This window comes from Rousettus aegyptiacus, unplaced genomic scaffold, assembly GCF_014176215.1.
Source record: "Rousettus aegyptiacus isolate mRouAeg1 unplaced genomic scaffold, mRouAeg1.p scaffold_m13_p_10, whole genome shotgun sequence".
In the NCBI taxonomy this organism is placed as follows: domain Eukaryota; kingdom Metazoa; phylum Chordata; class Mammalia; order Chiroptera; family Pteropodidae; genus Rousettus; species Rousettus aegyptiacus.
Genome location: NW_023416285.1, coordinates 24952208 through 24973336, shown reverse-complemented (window position 1 = coordinate 24973336; position 21129 = coordinate 24952208). Strand labels below are relative to the sequence as shown.

General features: G+C 33.2%; 1 protein-coding gene across 7 annotated transcripts in view; it reads left to right on the top strand.

Annotated features, from left to right (window-relative positions):
- Positions 1-21129, top strand: part of SEC24B (SEC24 homolog B, COPII coat complex component) — a 72620-nt gene that overhangs the window by 30856 nt on the left and 20635 nt on the right. For 2 of the 7 annotated variants that reach the window (XR_001596389.2, XM_016140841.2), the window contains exons 4-7: positions 2821-2925; positions 12518-12598; positions 15214-15437; positions 20486-20670. Coding sequence is in view for 6 of the 7 variants with exons in the window: in XM_016140841.2 (XP_015996327.1) it covers positions 2821-2925; positions 12518-12598; positions 15214-15437; positions 20486-20670 (595 nt within the window). In the remaining variant the exon portion in view is untranslated. The remainder of the gene's footprint in view (positions 1-2820; positions 2926-12517; positions 12599-15213; positions 15438-20485; positions 20671-21129) is intronic. The other 5 variants (XM_036227624.1, XM_016140842.2, XM_036227626.1 and 2 more) reach the window with 5 other exon arrangements.

Here is a 21129-nt window from a genome sequence, read left to right as displayed (position 1 = left end):
TCTAGGGAGCAGTGAAGATGCCTTTTATTAAGCAGCCTGAAGGTTTTGGTCTCCTGGAGTTTTGCCGGAAGACCAAATGGTGGTCGTTTAAACCCAATGCTTTGTTTTGTTTTTCGTATTGGGACCCTGTTAATTATAGAATTCTTCATTATGTCAGCTCTATGAAGTGTTTCTTGCCTCACGGTGTACTAGAGTCATACCTTGTAAACTCTGATTAAGAGAGAATAAGTCAGCATATAGCTGATGTTGTTGTTCATGGTGGAGGTGGAAGGTACTCCACGTACCTTTTTATAGTGGGTTTCAGGCTGAGCTCTGGAAGACATCATATTCTGCTACCTTATAGATCCAACCTGTGTAATCTCATATATAGGTTTCTGGCTCTTAGGGTCTGAGCAAAAACACTCAGGAAGCTCTCAGCCATTCACATAACTTAGTCGTCAGCCCCTTTCTGGCCCTCACTCCCCATTGGTTGCATTTTGTATGTACTGGACCCAATCTAGAGCATAGCACTTAAATATGGATTGATTATTGCCATGGACCATTCACCATTCCTTTGTGGATTAACTAAAATGTCACCTTCTTGTGCCATTAATACTCCTAAGCTTTTAACAAAGTTTATTTGAACAAGCAAATTCTGAGCATAGTAAGAAGCACATTTGTGGTAGGACTTAAATTTTGACACTTTCATCTCTAACATGTCTCAAAAAGGATTGCATTTTTTTTTTTTAATTTTTTTATGGTGACATTAGTTAATGAAATTTATTAAGTTTCAGCTGTACTTTAACAGTAAGGCATACATATATTTACACTGTGTGTTCACCTCCCATAGTTAGATTTCAGACCTGATTAGTACTTGGAAGAGATTGCATCTTTTTTTAAGAAATAAAATTCTGAGTATGTCGTGTGACATTGTCTTAATATAGTACATTAACAACTATAGTGTAATCTAAAATGATACAATACAGTATTACTCTGTCTTATTCATAGATTTGTTCTAGTGCATTAAGTAGTTCTATTTTTTTTTTTTTTATCATTTTATGGCTATCTCATTTGCTTCTGATAAAAGCATTGGATATGTTTCCAATAATCTGTTTTTATTCAGTAAACCTAGGGAAAGAGGAAAATATCTTATAATAACATATGGTGTGCCCTGTACTTTGGCTTCTTTGGTTAGAGTCAGCAACCTGCATATTGACTCAGTAATGAAAAGAATGAATTCTCTTATTTTTTTTTTTCCTGTTTATTGGCCACACTTAGCTCAGCACAATAAATGGAATTTCTTCCTGTTTATTTCTTACTATATACATACACATGTGTACTTCTTAAAGTGCAATGCTGATTACATTTTGAGAAAGTACTTCATTTTTAAGGAATCCTTAAATTGAAGAATTTCTTTTCTATAAAATATTTTTACTGTTAACTTACATTTAATTGTAACTTCTTAGTGTATTGAACCTAAGGTCTAATTTTCATTTTAATTGGGGTTTTTTTAGAGAAACATGCCCCTCTAAGTTTGGTCTTTCAAGGTATCAAGTTTATTACTTGTATTGTCTGACTTACTTAAACTGATTTTTATTTTCTCAGATGAACTTGTCGTAACTACTACTTTGTCTATATTTAGAAGATATTTCAGCAAAGCTAGCAGATTTTTCCATGACTTTTTAGTCATAGTGGGGAGATCACTGCTTCTGATGTACAGTTTAACCATGGTTCCCTTCTAAGCTCAAATTTTTCTCTTTAATAGCTTTTTATCTTGCTACAGACATGAGTTATGTTTATCTATGCTAATTTAAAAGGTCACCTGAAAAAACAGTGAAGTGTATCAGGGGACTGTCATGTGATTTTGTTGAGGTTAGCCTTCATTGTGTTTCCAATATTGTGAAATGTTCTTGAAAATTCACACTGTGTTTCTGGGTGTTTTTCTTTTTTATTCTTTTTCCCCAAGCAGAACTATAAGAATACAGGAGGTTTATTCTTATTTATAAAATGTTTTCATTTTTAAGATTATTTTATTTTCCCTTTTGAAATTTCTGTGGCATTTCATTTTTTAAGTCTCGATTTAAATATAAATTATAAAAATATTCAGTCAAATATTTTTAAAAGGAAGCATTATACAGTTACCAGCTGCTGTGTCCTTCTGCAGAATCAGCCTTCTCTTGGTGTGTGTCACAGGAGACTAGTCTCATTCACCTGCTTCAGTCTCAGCGCAGGCAACAGGCTGACGCTGAGATGACTGGCCATCTCAGAAAATTCACTCTCCTGTAATTGTCACACCTGTAGGGCCACAGTTAGTAAACCCATTTTTTTGAGTACTGTGAGCAGAGAACTATGCTGAATACAGTTCTTTTCTTTAACTGTCATTCTTTTTCCGTTATGGGAACTGAGTTATCATCAAGGTGCCATTAGCAAAAGGAAGATAACAGGTATCTGTATGTGTGTCATAAGCTGTATAATTCATTTCAGTAGAAATGATCACTGCTCACCAAGAGTGCGCAGTCCCAAAGGAAGTATACCATGAGGGCCCTAAGGTTAAAGAAGGTAAAAGTGTAAAGATCCCAGTAGGATTTTCCGAGAATATCATTGTTGTTTTCTAAATATTTTCATACTTAAATCAGTTCATATTAGAGCTGCTTTTACTAAACTGCTTTGCAGAGATTTTCTAATGGTTCCAGTTTTGATAATACATTTGCTAATATTAATATGCATGCTGGGATGCTCTTTGGAATGTCAGAGTTCCTTCTCACTTTTAATGCAATGTCAAATTTTATTTCTCATCTTTCCTGTTGGTTGACTCTTGTGTTTGTGCTTTCCACTTTACAGGCATGCAGTATGGTGAATATGTTAATAATCAAGCTAGCTCCGCACCAACTCCCTTGTCATCAACTTCCGATGATGAGGAAGAGGAGGAGGAGGATGAGGAAGCAGGTCTGCCTTAGCTTTACACCAGTTCTTGATTTTTTCCTACTCACTTCTTTTTTTAATGACCACAGTCCTTGTAGCCTTTTATAAAAAGGTATTTCTGCAGATTTAGCCCAATGAACTTGCTTGGTGTGGGTTGTGGAAGGTTGGGGTCACTTGAAATGAGATGTTTTGCTTGTTTTGTCTTTCTTCCTTTGGACATCTTCGCCATTTCATTAAGTAACCGTACATCTTTCATAATAGAGTGCTTTTTTTTAGAAGTATTTTTCTTTTTTATGTCATGCTAAAGAATGAGTGCTGACCGAAGCTTTTGGCCGATGATTGCTCTAACGCTTTTAGGAATGATGTTTTATTTTCTGCTTTGCATGCTACTTTAGTGTAATGAAAATGAACCATTTGGGTGTTATAATACTGATAGAGAAATAGGACATTTCTTTGAGGTCTTTTTCACACTTATTATATACTTAGAAAGCCCAAAATTTGTAGCTATTTTCCTGCTTCATGAAGTAGTAGTCTACATCTTGCTAGCTGAAGAAATTGTGCATATGATTACGTGTTGCAGCCTGTTTAGTATCTTTTCTGCCTTTAATAGAACACTGCTGAATGTTGAGCAGTTGAGTTTCTCCATTAATTCTTACAGCTTAAGACTGAACCAATAAGTTATGATCTTTTCAAGTTATTATATGTGACCATGATTCTTCTGTTATCTTTATTACTGAGTGGAGGGATTTGCTTTATAAAGTCTATTTAATAAAAAGTTCTATTTCCTGTGCATTTAAAAAATTTTCAAATCTTTAATGCTTGACTTGAGGGGGAATGAAAATAGAGGTTCCAGATGAGGATTAATTTTTCTTACTCTAAGTATATAAATACTTACGTCTTTCTGAATTTTTTGTAATTTTTTAATCTTACACAATTTCAGCCTTACAGAAAAGTTGTAAAAAGAGTACAAGAAACTCTCATATACATTTTACCTAGATAGACCATTTTTGCCCTGCTTGCTTTAAAATTATACATTCTTTCCCTACATCATTTGAAAGTAAGTTAGAGATACCATGAACCTTTGCCCCTAATACTTCAGTATGTATTTCCTAATTATAAAGACAGTGCCTTATCATTAACATTAAATAACATAAACAATACAGTTATTAGTAAATTGAACACTGACACAATAATAATCTGCTACACAGTCCATAGTCAGATCTTAACAGTTGTCTCAATAAGATCTTTAATGGCTGTTTCCATGGCCCAGGATCCAGTCCAGGGTCATGCATCGAATTTAGTTATCATTTCTATTTAGACTATAAAGGAATAGTTCCTTAACCTTCCTTTCTTTTTCACTTTGATGTTTCTGAAGAATATAGGTGAGTTATTTTGTATAGTGTCCCACAGTTTGGATTTATCTGTTGTGTCCTTGCGGTTAGATTCAAATCATGCATTTTTGGCAGGGTTGCCACTGTGCTTTCTCTTTGAGGCACATAATGTCAATTTGTTCCCATATTGATGATGTTCACTTTGATCACTTAAGTTGGCATCTGCCAGGGTTCTCCAGCTTGTCCTGCTTTTCACCCTTGAAATTAGTTAAGTAATTTGTGAGGATACTCTTTGATACTATGTAAATGCCCTGTTCTTTATTAAACTGTCATTCATTAAGTTTAGCATTCATTGATGATTTTCTAATTCCATCATTCCTTCTCTTTGTATGAGTCAAGGTTTCATTATAGAGTAAAGCATTTCCTTCTCCCTTGTTGATTTCTTTGGGTTCATATTGACTCATGGGTTCTCATTTTATTTAGTGGGTTATAATCCATTACTATCACTAGTTATTTGATAGCAATTTGTCATAAACTTGGCCAATGGCAGCTCCTTTAAACTGTCTTTTTAAAATGTTCCCATGAATCTTTAAGCTTTAAGGTACATGCTTTAAAGTACCTTAAGTCCTCAAGAAGATGTTCCTAGCTCATCTTATTACCGACACAGCTGCAACCCTGGAATGAGCTATTTCTCCAAGGAGTTCTGGGTTGCTTCAGTGAAGAAGGTATTTAGAAACCAAGATCTGTTATTATTTAATGTATATAATATTCAGGTCCTAGAAACATGTCACTTTTTAAAAAAGTTTCATGTTCCTTATTTTACACATTTCAAAAAATGTGTTATTACTATAATATTGTCAGCCTAAATAACTCCCATTTTTGTTCTGCTTGCAATTAGGTACAGTTGTTGAAAATTCCATTTCCTTCGACTGAAAAAAAATATTGGGAAATCAAAAAGATTTAGCATTTATGGCTTTTCTCCTAACACCCCCTCTTTTAACTACATTTTTTTCTTGAATATATTACAGATTAAAGATTCCTGAGTTCTTAGCTTGTGACAAAATGATGATTTTAATAATACCTAACTTTTTTGAGCACTTACTGTGTGCCAGTTGCAGCGCTAAATAACTGATATGTCCCCCTGGGTTTTTATGTTAATTTTCTAGATTTAAATCCTGACTTTGTCACTTACTAGCTTTGTGACCTTAGCCAGGTTTCTTAAACTCATTGTAAAATGGGAATAATAATAGCAACAATTACATATGGTTGTTTTGAGGATTGAAGGTATTCTTTGTAGAGCTTAGAACAGTGTCTGGCAAATGGTAAACACTCAAAAAGATTAAGTGTCGTTACTAACATTAAGATCATATTCTTATCTCAATTTATTTTTCTCAACAAACTTGCATGGCAGAGATAATTGGCTCCATTTTACAGATGAATTGACTGAGATCTGAGCACTTTAAGTAACATTTGTCTGCAGTGACACAAGTAATAGCAAAGTGAGGAGTGTGGCTTAGGTCACTGTCTGCAAAAAGGTACGAAAAGTGTTCTCCATCTCCTAGTGGGAACACAGAGCACTAGAGTAGGAGGGAACTAAAGAACACAGAGCAGCATGCAGTCACTCCAGTATCGCTTACATGGTATCTTCCTCCTGTGCCTTTTTTATTATACAGCAAAAACATAAGACTATGTCGTGGACATTTTTACTAGAATCCTGGTGTCCTTTATTCATGGTTTGTTAAAAAAATCATTTTTGTTGATTGCAAAATAAAGGGATGTTCTGAATGAGGGAAAAGAAAAATGGAAAGAAAACCTAGCTTTAAAATGAATTTGTTTTATTTTTTTAAACACTAAGTTATAGTAATTTTTCATACGTAAAGTATGTAAAGAGAGAAAAAGCTCAAATTGGTTTGGGGTTTGCATATAAGTATTTTTTTAATCTTTTTTTGTTTTTAATTTTAGTTTTTAGTTATAGTTGACATAGAACATTAAATAAGTTTCAGGTGTACAACATAGTGATTAGACTTTTATTTGTGCCAGAGAGGTACATATAAGGGTTTCTATAAAGCAGAGATTTGGAGTGCTCTACTTTTTAAGCATTTTAGTGGTAATTAATTCCCAATATTCATGAGATTTCTGTGTGTTTAGGCATTGTGGAATTGACCTCCAATTTTGAAAGAAAATACTGAACAGTAATGAAATAGCTAGCAGGTTTGAAAATCAGTAATATTCCTCTTTATCGTTACAGTTAAAATAACTATGCACTTACTGTAGCTTTTCATTTGTTAAAGCTCGTAGTTTCCTTGGCAGCAAGTCTAACCTGCAGTCAAGTACAGGAATATTTGCTTTAAAGTTTCAGTATTAAAAGAATACTATTCTATTTCAGTTCCAATTTTACATTAAATCATCTAATTACATTTCTTAAAGTACATGCTACAAATAGGCTTTCTTTTTGAACTTTCCTCATTAAATTCATACTTAGAAGCTAAAGTAGGATTTTGTATTAGGGACAGTCTTACATTTTTTTAGAAGCTTCTAAAAATTCAGGATTATTGGAAAAGCAAATTAAAGCTTGAGCAAATAGAAAGCTTCTGGTTCACATAATGGTTTTATCTGAAATTATTCTCTCTTTTTTGAGTTTATTCAGTTACAAGTAGTCATTCCTTCAGTTACTGCTAGAGTGGAACTTTCATTAGTCCTAGGTAGAGTAACGCAGAGAATTACTTTCATATTTGTAATAGTAAGGAATATTAACTCAAAAATGGAGTGAAAGGGAATAAGCAGTAAAGAAAAATTGAGAAGTGAAATAAAGTGAAAGGGGGCGAAAAACAGAGGCTCCAGGCTGTGACAAGTCTTAGTCTCTGGAGCACGTACTGTTCTGTCACCTGTTGCGCATACTCCCAGTCACCTTGCCTCTAGAGAATTTTTAGGTTGGGACGAAGCCAGACAACAGGAAGCTCTCTGCCATAGCTCTATTAATGTGACAGCTTGATGCTATATTTTGTAAGTGATGTTAGAAAAATGTTTTTTAATTTTTCATAATGAGTTTTTTTCTCTCTCTCTCTTTTTCTCATAATGAGTTTTAAGGTGCTAGTCAGTTTTTGTCTGACTTTCCTAAGGCTGATAGTAATTATTCAGTGCCAGGCACTATGTCAGAGATAATGCCATGTTTATGGTTTGCTAGGGTAAGTTAAAAAGCAAGTTAAGTTGACTCCTATAGATAATAAGGTAATATTGGCCTGCTTAGTTCCAACTTCCCAAGATAATTCTTTTTCTTTTAACTGAAGTAAATATTAAAGTATTATTAACTATAATCACCATGCTGTACATTAGACTGCCCCAAACTTATTCATCTTTTAACTGGAAGATTGTACTCTTTGACCACTATCTCTCCTTTCTCTCCTTTCCTCTAGGAGAATCCCTTTTAAGGGTTTAAAACCTGTCTTTCATTTTAATTGAAGTACTGTTTTATAATTTAAACAAGTAAATATTTTTCAATCAAATTGAATACATATTTAATGTTTTTTAAATTTTATAAATTTAGCACATGTCCTGGGTCTGTGAAGGATGTAAAGACACCTGTGTCATCAAGAAAGGTCTTAGTTTGAGAGTTTTTAGTATTTACATACATTAAAAAGAAAATGTGGTATTATATTCGCAAGTTGTACCTGTTATCTGAACTTCCAGCTTGCAGACTTCTATATATATGATTGCTATATATGGAAGCTCCATCTTTCTGTATAGCGAGAGGGGGCAGAGTATTGGAGCTACAGTGGAAGGGGATTTGGTGTCTAGAGTTAGAATTCAAAAGGTACTTTCAAATAGAAATGGTTTTCAATTGGTGATTGGATGTCTAAACTAGTCCCCAGTCTAATTAACGAAATGACTGAACAGTTGCAAATGCTTCATTTTTTCCAGCCTGTTGCAGATGTACAGTAGTTAATCAATTAATATGGATCTTAGGTGTTATAAGTGTTTGTAAACTAACTTGACTGGTACTTATTAGTACCAGTTATTTCATTATTTCTCTGAAAAAGTATGTTTTGAGTTCTGAACAACCAATCGATAAATCCATTTGTAAAACGATTAAAAACCCAAGAAGTTTATAGTCTAGTTTGGATTAAAGGACAAAATTTATAGTAAGCCCTATGTTAATCATTGTTTTTTATAGGAATACATGGGAGAATCTGGAACCAGATGTCGTTTGGGGTAACAGGAAAGATTTTCAGTGGGTATCTGAGCTGAATCTTAAACGAAGTTGGAATTAGGCCGGTGAGGGATCTGAGGAGAGGTGGAGATGCTTTAAAACAAAGTAAGAAGTTTGCGAGAAGATGGCTTATTTGGGGAACTTTAGTGAATTTGAGACCTATGGTCTGCAAAGGACAATGGACGGAAGAAGTGAATGAGGTTGGGTAGGATGGGTGAGTGAGATCTTTAAGAACCTTGTACAGCAGGCCCTCAAATAACATCATTTTGTTATAATGTTGATGAGATGCCGTAGGAACTTAACTCTTGTTTATATCGATTAGCCTAAGGTCAAATTGATGTAATTATTTGATTTCATTTAATTCTTATAAACTATTGACATTAAGTGAGGACTTATTGTATTTTATATTAAGGTGTTTGGATTTTATCTTGAAGGTAGTAAGGAGTCACTGAAGGAGTTTACATGGGAAAATAACAGCCAAATTTGCACTTTAGAAAGATCTCTTATAAAAGAATGCATTGGAGCATATTAAAACTTGAGGCTCTTGAAATAATGAGAAAAATGAGTTCTTGGGCTAAGGTAGCAGGAAGATTGGAAGAGAGTATAGTATAGCAGAGAAGGAGAGTATAGCATGGCATTACCAAAAAAAGGAGACCAATTTTACAAATCAAAAGTAATTGGGGTTAGCAGTGATAAATGTTAAGGAATGTTGAGTTGAGAAAAAAGTTGGTTTTATCAATCAGGTGGTTCTTGTTTTTTTTCTTTCCTCCCATTTGTAGTATAAGATTTGAGGAGAGAGGGAAGGAGAGAAAACGAAGAATATTTCCTGAGTCTGGCTAGTATCCGTTTAATTTGTACCTGTTCTATCTGTTTAATCTTAACAGTAGCTCTGTGAAGTAGGTGTTACTTTAAATCTGTCATTACAAAAAAAAGTGGCTCAGAGATGTTGGGTGTCTTGCCCATTTTCTCTCGACTGATGACTGGTGAAGATAGAATTTCCCTAATAACTTTTCCATGTTTTATGCAAGTAATAAGAAAATAAAATTTTAGATTATCTGGTTTAATTTCAATTTAAGCAATACTAGTATGTGCATTGGACGTAGTTGACCCACATTGCTTATCTTTTAACTTAGATCTTTTAAAAGGCTTAAAAGTATTCTGATACTTTTCTCTCAACTTCAAGGATTCCGAGCTATTTTTATGATCTATTTTCCCCCCTTATTTCCTCAGATTTCAGCTCCTCTTCCTCTTCTTTCAGTGTCTGAGGTAGAGCCAGTAAAAAAATGAAGATTCTTCCCAAGACTCACCCTCCCCCCCCACCATTTGTTTTCAGAATATTTATTATCACTAATTGTAGTTTGGAGTGACTAAGGCACACTGGGCTTGTGTAAAGTTTAAGAATAGGGACAGGTACCAAAGCTGTTTTTTCAACTAAAAGCAGCTTGTATGCAGAAAGCATTGTTTTGCTTGGTATAGTGGTTCCAAAGATCAGCACAATAGCTTAGCTGCCTTCATATACTTATAATGTATTAAAAGAAGCAGAAATCATACACGATTATAATATAACTTGAAAAGTACAGTAATTCAGGGTTGAGAAAATGTGGAGGGTCAACATAGAAGAAGGAATGATTTTCCACATCAGAAGATTTCACGGAGGATTTGAAATTTGAAGGATGAGTTGGAATTTGCCATGTAGAGAAAAGATGTCTAGGCTTTTGGACCAATATGTACATGCATAAGCACTAGAAAAAAAATGGTGTATTGGGTGAAGAGTGAGAAGTGTGGTGTGAGTGCATCATAAGGTAAAAGGGAAGAGATGGAGGTAAAAAGAACAAGTGGAAACCAAATTTTGAAGTTTCCTTTTATGACTATGACTACAAAGGCATTTAGATCTTATTTTGTAAGATGGTAGGGCAATTAATGAAGATGTTTTTAATCATATTCAGAGTAGTAACTATATAAACTTCATAATATACCTTTAAAAAAATACCAATTTGATTTATGTGGGCAGTGACAGCATGACCAAATTTAGAATTAATCTGAACTAATAAGTTTTAGCAAAGTATGGGTCTGTTTAGTTTAGCGGTTCATCTGGATTTATAACTTGTATTTTGCTTTGATATTTTAACAAGTCCAAAATAGAAATTTGCAATTGTTATTTTCTCCTGAAAGTAAATTTTAAATTAGCAGATTTTTAATTTTTCAGTAAGCAAATCAGAATAACTTTATATAAAATTAATATTTTAAAGTTTGTAGCTATCAGTAGTAGAATGGGCAATATTTTTAAGCATTAATATTTGATTTGGCATGAAAGAAGCTAAGCAGTTTAATGTGTCTTTTGAAATAATTTGATATATATAATCTTTTACCTTTGGACTTTTCAAGAATAATTATTTATTGACATTTATATTTAAAAGTTTTTCTTTATCAGAGAGAACATTACAACTTTTTTTTAACAGTTATAATTCACATACCATAAAAACTCCTCATTCAAATCATACTATTTGGCAATCTTTAATTAACAGAGTTTTGCAATCGTCGCTATTTAATTTCAGAACATTTCATCACCCCAAAATAGAAACTCTATACCTTTAGCAGTGACTTCTTATTCTTATCCCTTTGCACAACATATGCACACAGCTCTAGACAACCGCTAATCTACTCTGTTTCTATTGGTTTGTCTATTTTGAACGGTTAAGATAAACAGATCTTTCTCTCAGCATGTTTTATGAAAAAGTTTATCCATGCTGTGGTGTGTATCAGTACTTCATTTTTTTTATTGCCAAGTAATAGTTCATTGTATGGATATATCACATTTTATTCATAAGTTGATAGACATTTGTGTTGTTTCATTTTGTTTGTTTGTTTCGCATTTACTAAAAAAGGTTTTATTTATTGAATGTTGTTTACTATTGGCAGCTTTGTCTTTTTTTTATTTTATTTTATTTTATTATTAGTTTCATGTATACAGTACATTGGTTAGACATTTATGTAGTTTATGAAATGACCCCCCCTCCCCCATTGCTCTTTCCCCTCCTCTGGGTCTACACCTAGCCGTTACATTACCACTGACTGCATTCCCTGTGCTGTGTGAGTTGTTTCTACTTTTTGACTGTAATGAATAATGTTACTATGAACATTTGTGTACAGCTTTTTTGTGGAAGTACATGTTTTCATTTTTCCTGAGTGAAATTGCCATGTCATATGATAACTCTATGTCTAACCTTTTGAGAAACTGTCAGATTGCTTTCTAAAGTGGCTGCACTATTTTACAATCTCATGAGGGTTCCAATTTCTCTATATCCTTGCCCAAACTTGCTATTATCTTTCTTTTTAATTATAACCATCCTGGTGGATGTGAAGCGGTATTTTCTCATTGTGGTTTTGATTTTCATTACCATAATGGCTAGTGATGTTGAGTGTCTTTTCATAGACTTATTGGCCCTTTGCTTATCTTCTTTAGAGAAATGTCTGTTTAAATCTTTTGCTCATTGTTAATTTGGTTGCCTTTTTGTTTGAGTTACAAACAAGAGTTCTTTACATATTTTGGATACTAGATCCTTATTAGATATATTTTTGCAAATATTTTCCAAAATAATTTTCCATTCTGTGGGTTGTCTCTTTACTTACTTGATGGTTTTGTTTGGAGCATAAAAGTTTTCAATTTTGATGGAGTTCAATTTAATTATCTTAAAATAGCTTGATACTGATAAAATATATTTATCAGCTTATAATTTAATAGACACAGTTTTTGAGGTGTGACTATATTAATTTTTCTATCAATTGAAAATTTGTATTTGTGTTTGGCTATCTTGAGTGGTTTGATATCTGTTCTTCTCTAAGATACCATCACATATGTTTAATTAAATTTTATTCTCATCTGCTCTATATTCTCCCCACTCTCATTCTATATTCTTATATTTATATCAGAAATTATAATTTTTTTAAATGCCTTTAAACACTAGTCATTTTACTTTTTTACTAGAGTGAGCAAAACGTCTTTTTTTAAAATTGCCAAAGGCTGCCCTAAGATACATTGTCATTTTAAACTTAGTAGATACTTTCATTTTCCTTTTAGGTGTTGACAGCTCTTCTACCACAAGCAGCGCTTCTCCAGTACCCAACAGTTACGATGCCCTAGAAGGAGGCAGCTACCCAGGTAATTTATTTTGTGCTTATTTGATGTTTATTTGAAAAGTTACTGACTGTCAATTGCTTTCTAACATGAACATATATTATACATAATTAGCAGGCTATATTTCTAACAGAAATAAGAGACATTTTCCCAGTGTTTCTCAGCCTTAATTTAATAGTGTTGTTAACAAGTATGAATGTTGTTTCTAGGAGACCTAAGGAAATTGATTATCTTATTTTTGTTATGCTCTTTATCTTTTTGCCTCCTTCTAACAGACTTTTAATAATGAATAATTTTTCTCTTCTTTTCCCTTTTTTAATGTTAATAACTCCTTAAACGAATTTTATATTTCTGTTCTCATGCTTAGGTCCTTGAATTCCTTCCAAGTAGCCTCAGAATATAAATAGTCTTTGACTCTTTACTCCCCCTATGGCTCCTGGCTGCCTCCACCAGGTAAATAGATTAACCAACTTGGGTATAGCTTTTGGAGGCTTTATTTTTAAACATCTGGAAATAACTTTGGTCATTACATAGAAACAGGAGTAGTAGTACTGAAAGGAAAAAAAAACTTTTATAAGTAATAATCATTTAATTATAATGTCTTGTACTGCGATCTTCCTGATTTGCCTGTCTCCTATCTCTCCTGTCACTTGACAACCATACCTGACCTTCCTGTTTTTTTTCTCTTTTTAATGATTCCAAACTTAATGACTAACAAAGTAATTTTGCCCTTCTCCTTGTTTCTTGTCACTTTGGTAATAATTCAGGATTGAAGTTGAAGTGTGTTGTACTTGAGTAAACACACTATCTTGCTGTCATTATTATCCTATGAATCAGTAGAAAACTTTAATCTTCTCAGCTTAGTATAGAATTCCCATTTAATATTTCAAGAATACTTTAATAAGCTACTTGGTGTTTTTTGGTTAAGGATTTTTTTCTTAGGGACCGTGTGTGTGTGTGTGTGTGTGTGTGTGTGTGTGTGTGTGTGTGTGTTTAAGAAGTTGTGGACCATTTCAAAAGCTATAATTATCGTCAAAATAGTCTAGAAGAATTACTTCATTTACTAAAAGCTGAATAGTACAACTGTTTAGTATTTCATGAGCTTCAAATTAACCTGAAGTGAAATGTTCAGTGTGGTATAGTTAAAAGATCATGGTCTTGGAGTTAGACCTTGCTTTGTTTGTCTGTATTCATTTATCAATAAATCTTAATTTTATTGTGAACTACACTTTGACAGTAAGTTAGTGGCATGGCAAGTTTCCTAGCTATTTATCCTGCACCAGAATTAAAGAAAGAGGTAAACCTCTATAGCAGTAAGATTAAGTGAATTGAAAGTTTACTATATGTCAGTTACTAGGGTAGATTTTGGGACTTTAGAAATGTGCAAAATATTGTCCATTTCTTAAAGAAGGGGAGAAGTTTTAGACCTTGGCCTTTATGACTCTAGCTCTTTCTTATGCTGATGACTGTTGTCATGTAAAGAGACCTTTCTATTTATAGTCCCATCACTATGAGGAAGCACCAGCAGGAAATCTAAGGATAAGACATTGCGTTGAAGCTCTTGTCCTTTCAAGAAGTCTGGGAGGTTGTCAGAAAGCCAGCTAGCCAAACCTTGCCTCATTAACATAAGATGGTAGCAGAATATCTAAGAACATAGCTTCAAAATTAGAGCCAGTAGTCAGTAGAAAGATTTAATTCCTCAAGAAACTTTTAGAAAATAAAGTTTATTAAGTCTGATGCTTTTGAGAACATTTTTGATGGAGTCAGATTGCTGGTGAAGAAATTCATTTTTTATGTGAAAAATAGATGAAAAGATATCTGTATTATAGATTTAACTTGAAAAAAAGTAATAGTCGATGTCCCAAAATGTTAATAATGGTTATGTGTAACAGAGTAATTTTTAGGGTTTCTTCTCGTTTTTATTCTTGTGTACGATTTAATTTTCTACAGTTTTTTCACAGTTTTAATCAAATCTTAGTTTTAAGTAAAAGAAGAACATTATTTCATCAGGTTTTGTTGGCACCAGCTGCGCACCAGACGCTGTTTCAGGAACTGGACATTCTTCTGGACACTCTTTCATACTTCCCTAGTTTTGCCTCTATGCATAATGCAGGCTTCTGAAGGATTATAGAAATAGGCCCCTCTTAATACGGGCATTTTTTATAGATGGCAGGGTCAGATAAAAGACAAGTTAAAGAAAAGAATAGTTGACACCCTTTTTATTGCTTTGCTTACTTTTCTGCTTCTTAGCCCCATTCCTGCTGAGAGGCTAAAAGAAAAAATAACTTTTCTATATACAATATAAATATAAAAGCATTATCTGTTAAAAATACCAACTGAATTGAAGTATTTGTCAGTGAAATGATATGAAATATAAGGTCTTGTAAATACTTCTGTGAAAAAAAAAGATGAGGTGGGAACATACGAAACAAGAATAGCAAAACGTTGAGGATTACTAAAGCTGAGTGATGGATGTGTGGGATTTTATTATTGTGTTCTCTCTACTTTCATGTATATTCGAAATTTCTCAAAATAAAAAGTTAAAAAAAAGAAAAAGTGAAACGCCAAAGGCTATGGCTTGCCCAGGAACCAAATCTTTAGGTTTTGGGGTGTTGATACCATGTTTTCCCCTTCGTTAGATGTGCTTTCTTCATCAGCAAGCAGTCCTGCTCCCGATCCTGCTCCTGAACCTGACCCTGCTCCAGCTCCAGCGCCTGCTGTCCCTCAGCCTTCAAAAATGGCTAAACCATTTGGGTATGGTTATCCTACTCTTCAGCCTGGTTATCAGAATGCTGCAGCACCACTGAATCCAGGAGTACAACCCAGTAGTCCAGTGTATTCTGGGTTCCAGCCGTATACTCAAGTATGTATTTAGTCATAGAAAGACATTGTACTTCTAAAAAATTGTTAAACTATTGTCAGTTCTAACAAATCTGTGGTGATTCAAATGAATCATAGATACTAATACAGATAAGCCTAGATCAAACGTACGTAGAATTTGATTCCAGTTTTTGTGTGTGTACATAGAAAAAGATAAAAGGAAATATAAATGTCGAATTTTTAAAGAAGTTAAATTTGCATCAGGATGTTAGCTATGATACTTCTTCATCGTACCTTTATTTTTTAGAGCCTCTGCACTGCTCAGGTAAGTATTTTATAATCAGGAAATTAAATGTTAAAATTTTTTAAAAATCTGTATTACTAAGCTGATTTTCTTGTGGGGAAAAAAAATGATATGGTCTAAATGTGGTTTGGGATTTCGGTTCCAATACTTAACTTGAAGAAATCACCATGACATATAAGTGAATTGGTGAAAACTTAGCTGTACGTGAATGTTCATCAGTGCTTATATTCATGAACTCCTGTGACCCCTTCCGACATGTCTTTTAAAATCACTTCTTAAATGTCATCTTAGTTTAATAATGCAGAACAGTAAGTATTTTACATTTGTATTTATTGAGTAGAAAGTAAAAATATAAGGAAATGGTCGAAATGACAAAAACATTCTACTTACAAAAAAACTGCTCTTAGTAGACTAACCTTATAGAAATTTCATCTTATGGTGAACTAAAAATGAAAATCAGAGGGAAACAGGAAAGTCATTTATTACTAAAATTTAATTTTAGAATTAAGGCTCAAAAGGAAGAAGAAAACTGGAAGAGGCACTGAAGAAATATGGTTAGTTAGTACATACGTACCTGTTTCCATTTGTTAGGTATTCTTTACGGCTTTACTGGATCAGATGAAGCACTTTTTTAGTCATTCTTGTCTGACTCGTGCTTTAGGCAAATTGCTAGTAAAGAAGCTGCTCATCCAAATGACTTCTCCAAACAAACAAGCAAAAAAAGTTGATAAATATGGATATTGTTTCAAAACCTAATTTTATAAAACTTTAGAAATTCTCTCCATCTGTTTATTCAGTGAAAACTTACTTTAGTACTTCCTCCTATGTGGCAGCATTTTCCCCAGGCATTGAGGATACAACAGGAAGCTAAACAAAGCTCCTGCTGTCAGGAAACTTGGTGGGAAGGCAGGATTGATGGAACAATAAAAAGTAAATCCGTAAATTAATGAGATAATTTCAAATAGTTAAAAGTGTTGTGAAGTAGACACATTATAGAAATTGCTGAGGTTGGAAATACAGAGTAGATGCCCAGGAAAGACCTCATCGTAGAAGTTTTGTTTGAGTTAACATTTGAAGGACAGGCCAAGGATGGAAAAATGTGGGGATAGAGCATTTCAGGCTGAGGAAACATACCTGCAAAGACTTAAGGCAGGAATAGTTTTGACATGTTACGGAAATAAAGTCCCAATGTGGCTGTAACTCAGTCAGCAATTGGAAGAGAGTAATAGAATGAGATTAGAGAGCTAGAGAAGGACCGCAGTCAGAAGCTTAGATTTTACCTTCCCTTCCCAATGGAGACATTGGAGATCTTACGTAATAGAATGATATCTGATTTACACATTTAGAGAATCATTTTGGCTGCTTCTGAGTGAAGAACAGATTAGGATGGGAAGTATCTGAGAAGGCAAAAATGGAAGCAGGGAGACAAATGGAAGCTTTGCTATAATCTCGGAAATAGGTGATCGTACTTCTAAGGTGGTAGACATCAGTGGAGGTAATGAAAACTGGATAGATAAGGGATATCTTTTGACTTGTTGATGGACTAGATGTGATGGGTGAGAGAAAGGAAGGCATCAAAGATAACTCTTAGGTTTTTGGCAGAGTAGATGAGTAGAGAGGGAATAGTGTGTTTACTTAAATGGTGAATGAAGACAGGAATAGGTCTGGAAATGGGAATTGAGTTGGCCATGTTAAGTTTAAAATACCTGATAGAAAACCAGGTGGAGATGTCAGACAGTAATTGATCAATATTTGGTGGTCAGGTATGGAGAAGTAATGTATCACTTTATATTCCCAGCAAAAGTGTATATGACTGACTGCCCTCTTCTCTATATTGCTAAGTATGCCAAGAATTTTTTTTATAAGCAAAAGTATTTTTTTTCCATACTCAGTCATTTGTACTTCTTTACCAAAATCCCTGTTTATATTCTTTTGCCATTCTGTTCATTTCTTTTGGTTTCTAAGAGCTATCTACAATAAGTGTATATTAATATTAACCTTTTGTCTCACATATATTGTAGTCCACTCCCATCCCCCCCAGGGGGCTTGACATTTGTTTTTGATTTTAAAGTTATTTTTTTGACATTGAAGAACTATATAACTTCAGTGACAATTTCTTGTTTTTACCTTTATTTGTATCCTTTAAAGGGTCTTTTCAACCTTAAGATTAGGAAAATATTCCAGCTATGCATTTTTTTAGTTCTTTTGTGGTTTGTTTTGTATCTTTAATCCATTTAAAGTTTTATTTTTGGTACATAATGTAAAGAATAAATCTCATTTTTCCAGCCATAATAATTGCCTCTAATTTCACTGTCATTTATTAAATAATCTGTCTTATCTCATTGATTAAATATTTCACCTTTATTTTATATTCTCAATTCTTACAAAGTCGGGTCTGTTTAGGGTTTTCTATTATATATACTATTATTGATTCATACAGTTATTTTTCTCTCATACTGTACAGCTGAAAACTCAGAATCCTTTTTATTATCCAGCTGTTTTTTTCCCCCCTTAACATCACCAGCTTCAATTACTATCAACATGTCATAATATTTGTTTCATCTGTCACCCCTCCCCCCACATACACACCTTGTTGAGGATTTGAAAGCTAATCCGGGGCAAAGGGAGAGGAGGGGAGATGGAAAAGGAGCATTTCTTACATAACCACACTTTCACATCAAACAAAAGTAATGATTTCTAAATGCCATTTAAATTTCAGTCCATATTCAGATTTGCCCAATTGTTCCAGAATTGATTTTTTACAGTTGGTTTGTTCAAATCAAAATTCAAACAAGATTTACTTATCATATTTGCTTATGTCTCTTAATTCTCCTTTTAATTTTAAAGCCTCCACCCCCATCTTTTTTATGCCTTTGATCTTTTGAGGAAACTGGGTCTATTTTCCTATAAAATGTCCCATATTCTGAATTTGGCTGATTGCCTCTTAAGGTGTCATTTAATTTGTTTCTTTGTTCCATTTTCTATGGACCGGAAATTAGGTTTAATGGCTTAATTAAAACCTAATATAATTAGGTTTAATTATATTCAGGTTTATTACTTCACCATTTATTTACCTAAGCTGAAATATGACATATTTTGATTCTGCTTACCTCATAATAATATCTGGTCCTCTAATTTTTAGTGGTGCTAGGATTGATTAGTGGGTTTATATCATGACAGCCTGATAATTTCATTGTGAAGTTTCTCATTAAGCTTTCACCTGGTCGCTTTATCATCTATTGATATGTTGATCATCAGTTCCAGATGACCATTACCTGAATCATTTATTACAGTAGCAGTTGTAGAAATAGTGATTTTTCTGAATATATCATTCTGCATTTATTAGCTGTATTTCTACAGTACAGTCATAATATAGAGTGTTCAATAATTGTAAAAAAAAAATTGTGGAAAATCTATATACAGACATAGAGTTAGTGCTCCACATTTTTTAGATAAAAAAGGTATTGTATTTAGATTAGAGTATATGCTGGTTTACATTTGTAAATAGAAGCAATGGAAGGATTAAACCAAAAACTATTAAAAATAGTTAACTGTAGGTGGAGAGATAAGAGTAAAACAAGATATCCCTGACTATACCTTATTGTAAAGTTTTGACATTAGAATTACATAAATGTATTTACTCAAAAAATATTAAGTCAAAAAGATAAAAGGCAATTCTTAAAATTTAAACCAAACAAAAAACAAATGAACTTGTTTATCAAGTTAATACAGTCTGATACAGAGAAAAACTTTGTTTAGTTAATCTTAAAACTCAGTATACATTTTCAGTGGGATATAATTTAAGGACAAAAACTACAAAGAAATCTTAAATGTAACTTAATAACCTTATATTTATAATAATATAGATGTTACTTTAAAACTTTTAGTATATTATAGGGTAAAAAAAATAAATGCTATTAACCATTAAGGATCAAGATTTTTAGCAAAAGAGAAGAGAGGTACAGGTATGAAAATGAAAGAAGTTTAATTAAAATGCCGTCTTAAATAGGAAATGTCAGTCTGAACTCATTTTTTTTCTCTACTTATTAAAAATATGTGTTTTATATCTTTGTAAGAGTTGTAAGTAATAGCACATTAAGAGTGAACACCTGTATTACCCAGATTATAGTCTCTAGTTAAACAACTATTTAAAAAGAACCAAGATTTCTTTTTTGGATATATGATTAATCCAAAGTCTGTAGGAAGAACAGTAGAAAATGTTATGCCAAAAAGCAAAGAAGCAAACATTAATAGGTTCATAGGTTCTCAATGGCCAAAGATTGGGTAGCTTGAGCATCAGAATGAATGTAATTCATTAAAGCATTTGAGTTAATAAAAAGCCATTTATTATTAAAAATATAACAAAGGAAACATAGAAAAACAAGCAAAGTAAAACTCATCACTGTACATTTCTATGACATCAATGCATTATTCTGAAAATTGATAATTGAAATAAACTTGAAAACATAAGCGTTTATCTTGCTTTTCCAATATGAACTGTATTGAGAAATCAGATTTTTGATGTTGAAAAGGATTGTTGCTGAAATTTTGTTGTGAGGTTTAACCATGCTAATAAGATTTTAATTTATTCAGTATTTTTGCTTTGAGCTTTTTTCAAAAGCGCTCTGAATTAATCTGCCCTATTAAGTCATTCTACTTTTACCAAGCCAGATTTACGTTTTCTTATCTTCTTTTCCTCTGTTAAAATCTTATATATGGTATAATAAATTTTATTCGTGTTTGGTTTATTGTTCTTAGTTTTGTTTTGTTTTCAATTGCTCTCTCAGCAGTATCCTGGTATGAACCAGTTGTCTTCCAGTTTGGGAGGACTGAGTCTTCAGAGCTCTGCACAACCAGAAAGCCTAAGACCTGTAAACCTCACTCAGGAGAGGAATATTTTACCCATGACTCCTGTTTGGGCTCCTGTACCTAATTTGAATTTAGACCTCAAAAAATTAAACTGTAGCCCAGAGTAAGTATTTATTTCATAATCTTTAGTAAGTCAGATACTTTATCTAAAACATTGTATATCTCTCAAACATAGTATAATAAATATTTACTGAATGCCTTCTAAGTTAAGTCGTAGGCACTCTTTCTGTGGCTGGGAGTGAAGCAGCAAACAACAAAGCTTCCTACAACCTATATCTTACTAGGGAAGACATACTCTGAATAGTCAAACCAATGACTGTATAATGTAATGTCAGAGTATTACTATGAAGTAGGGAATAATAAGGGTGGAGGGTGACTATTTTTAATTGAGGAGTCAGGACAGGGATTCCCAAGGAGTTAACATTCGAGTAGAGATCTAAATGAAGTATGAGACCAAGCCATGTGATTTTCTGGGGAAGGTGCACCAAGCTGCCTAAAGAGCAAATGTAGAGTTTCCAGAGCAGGGACCAGCTTGGTCTGTTCAAGGAACAGCACCACCAGC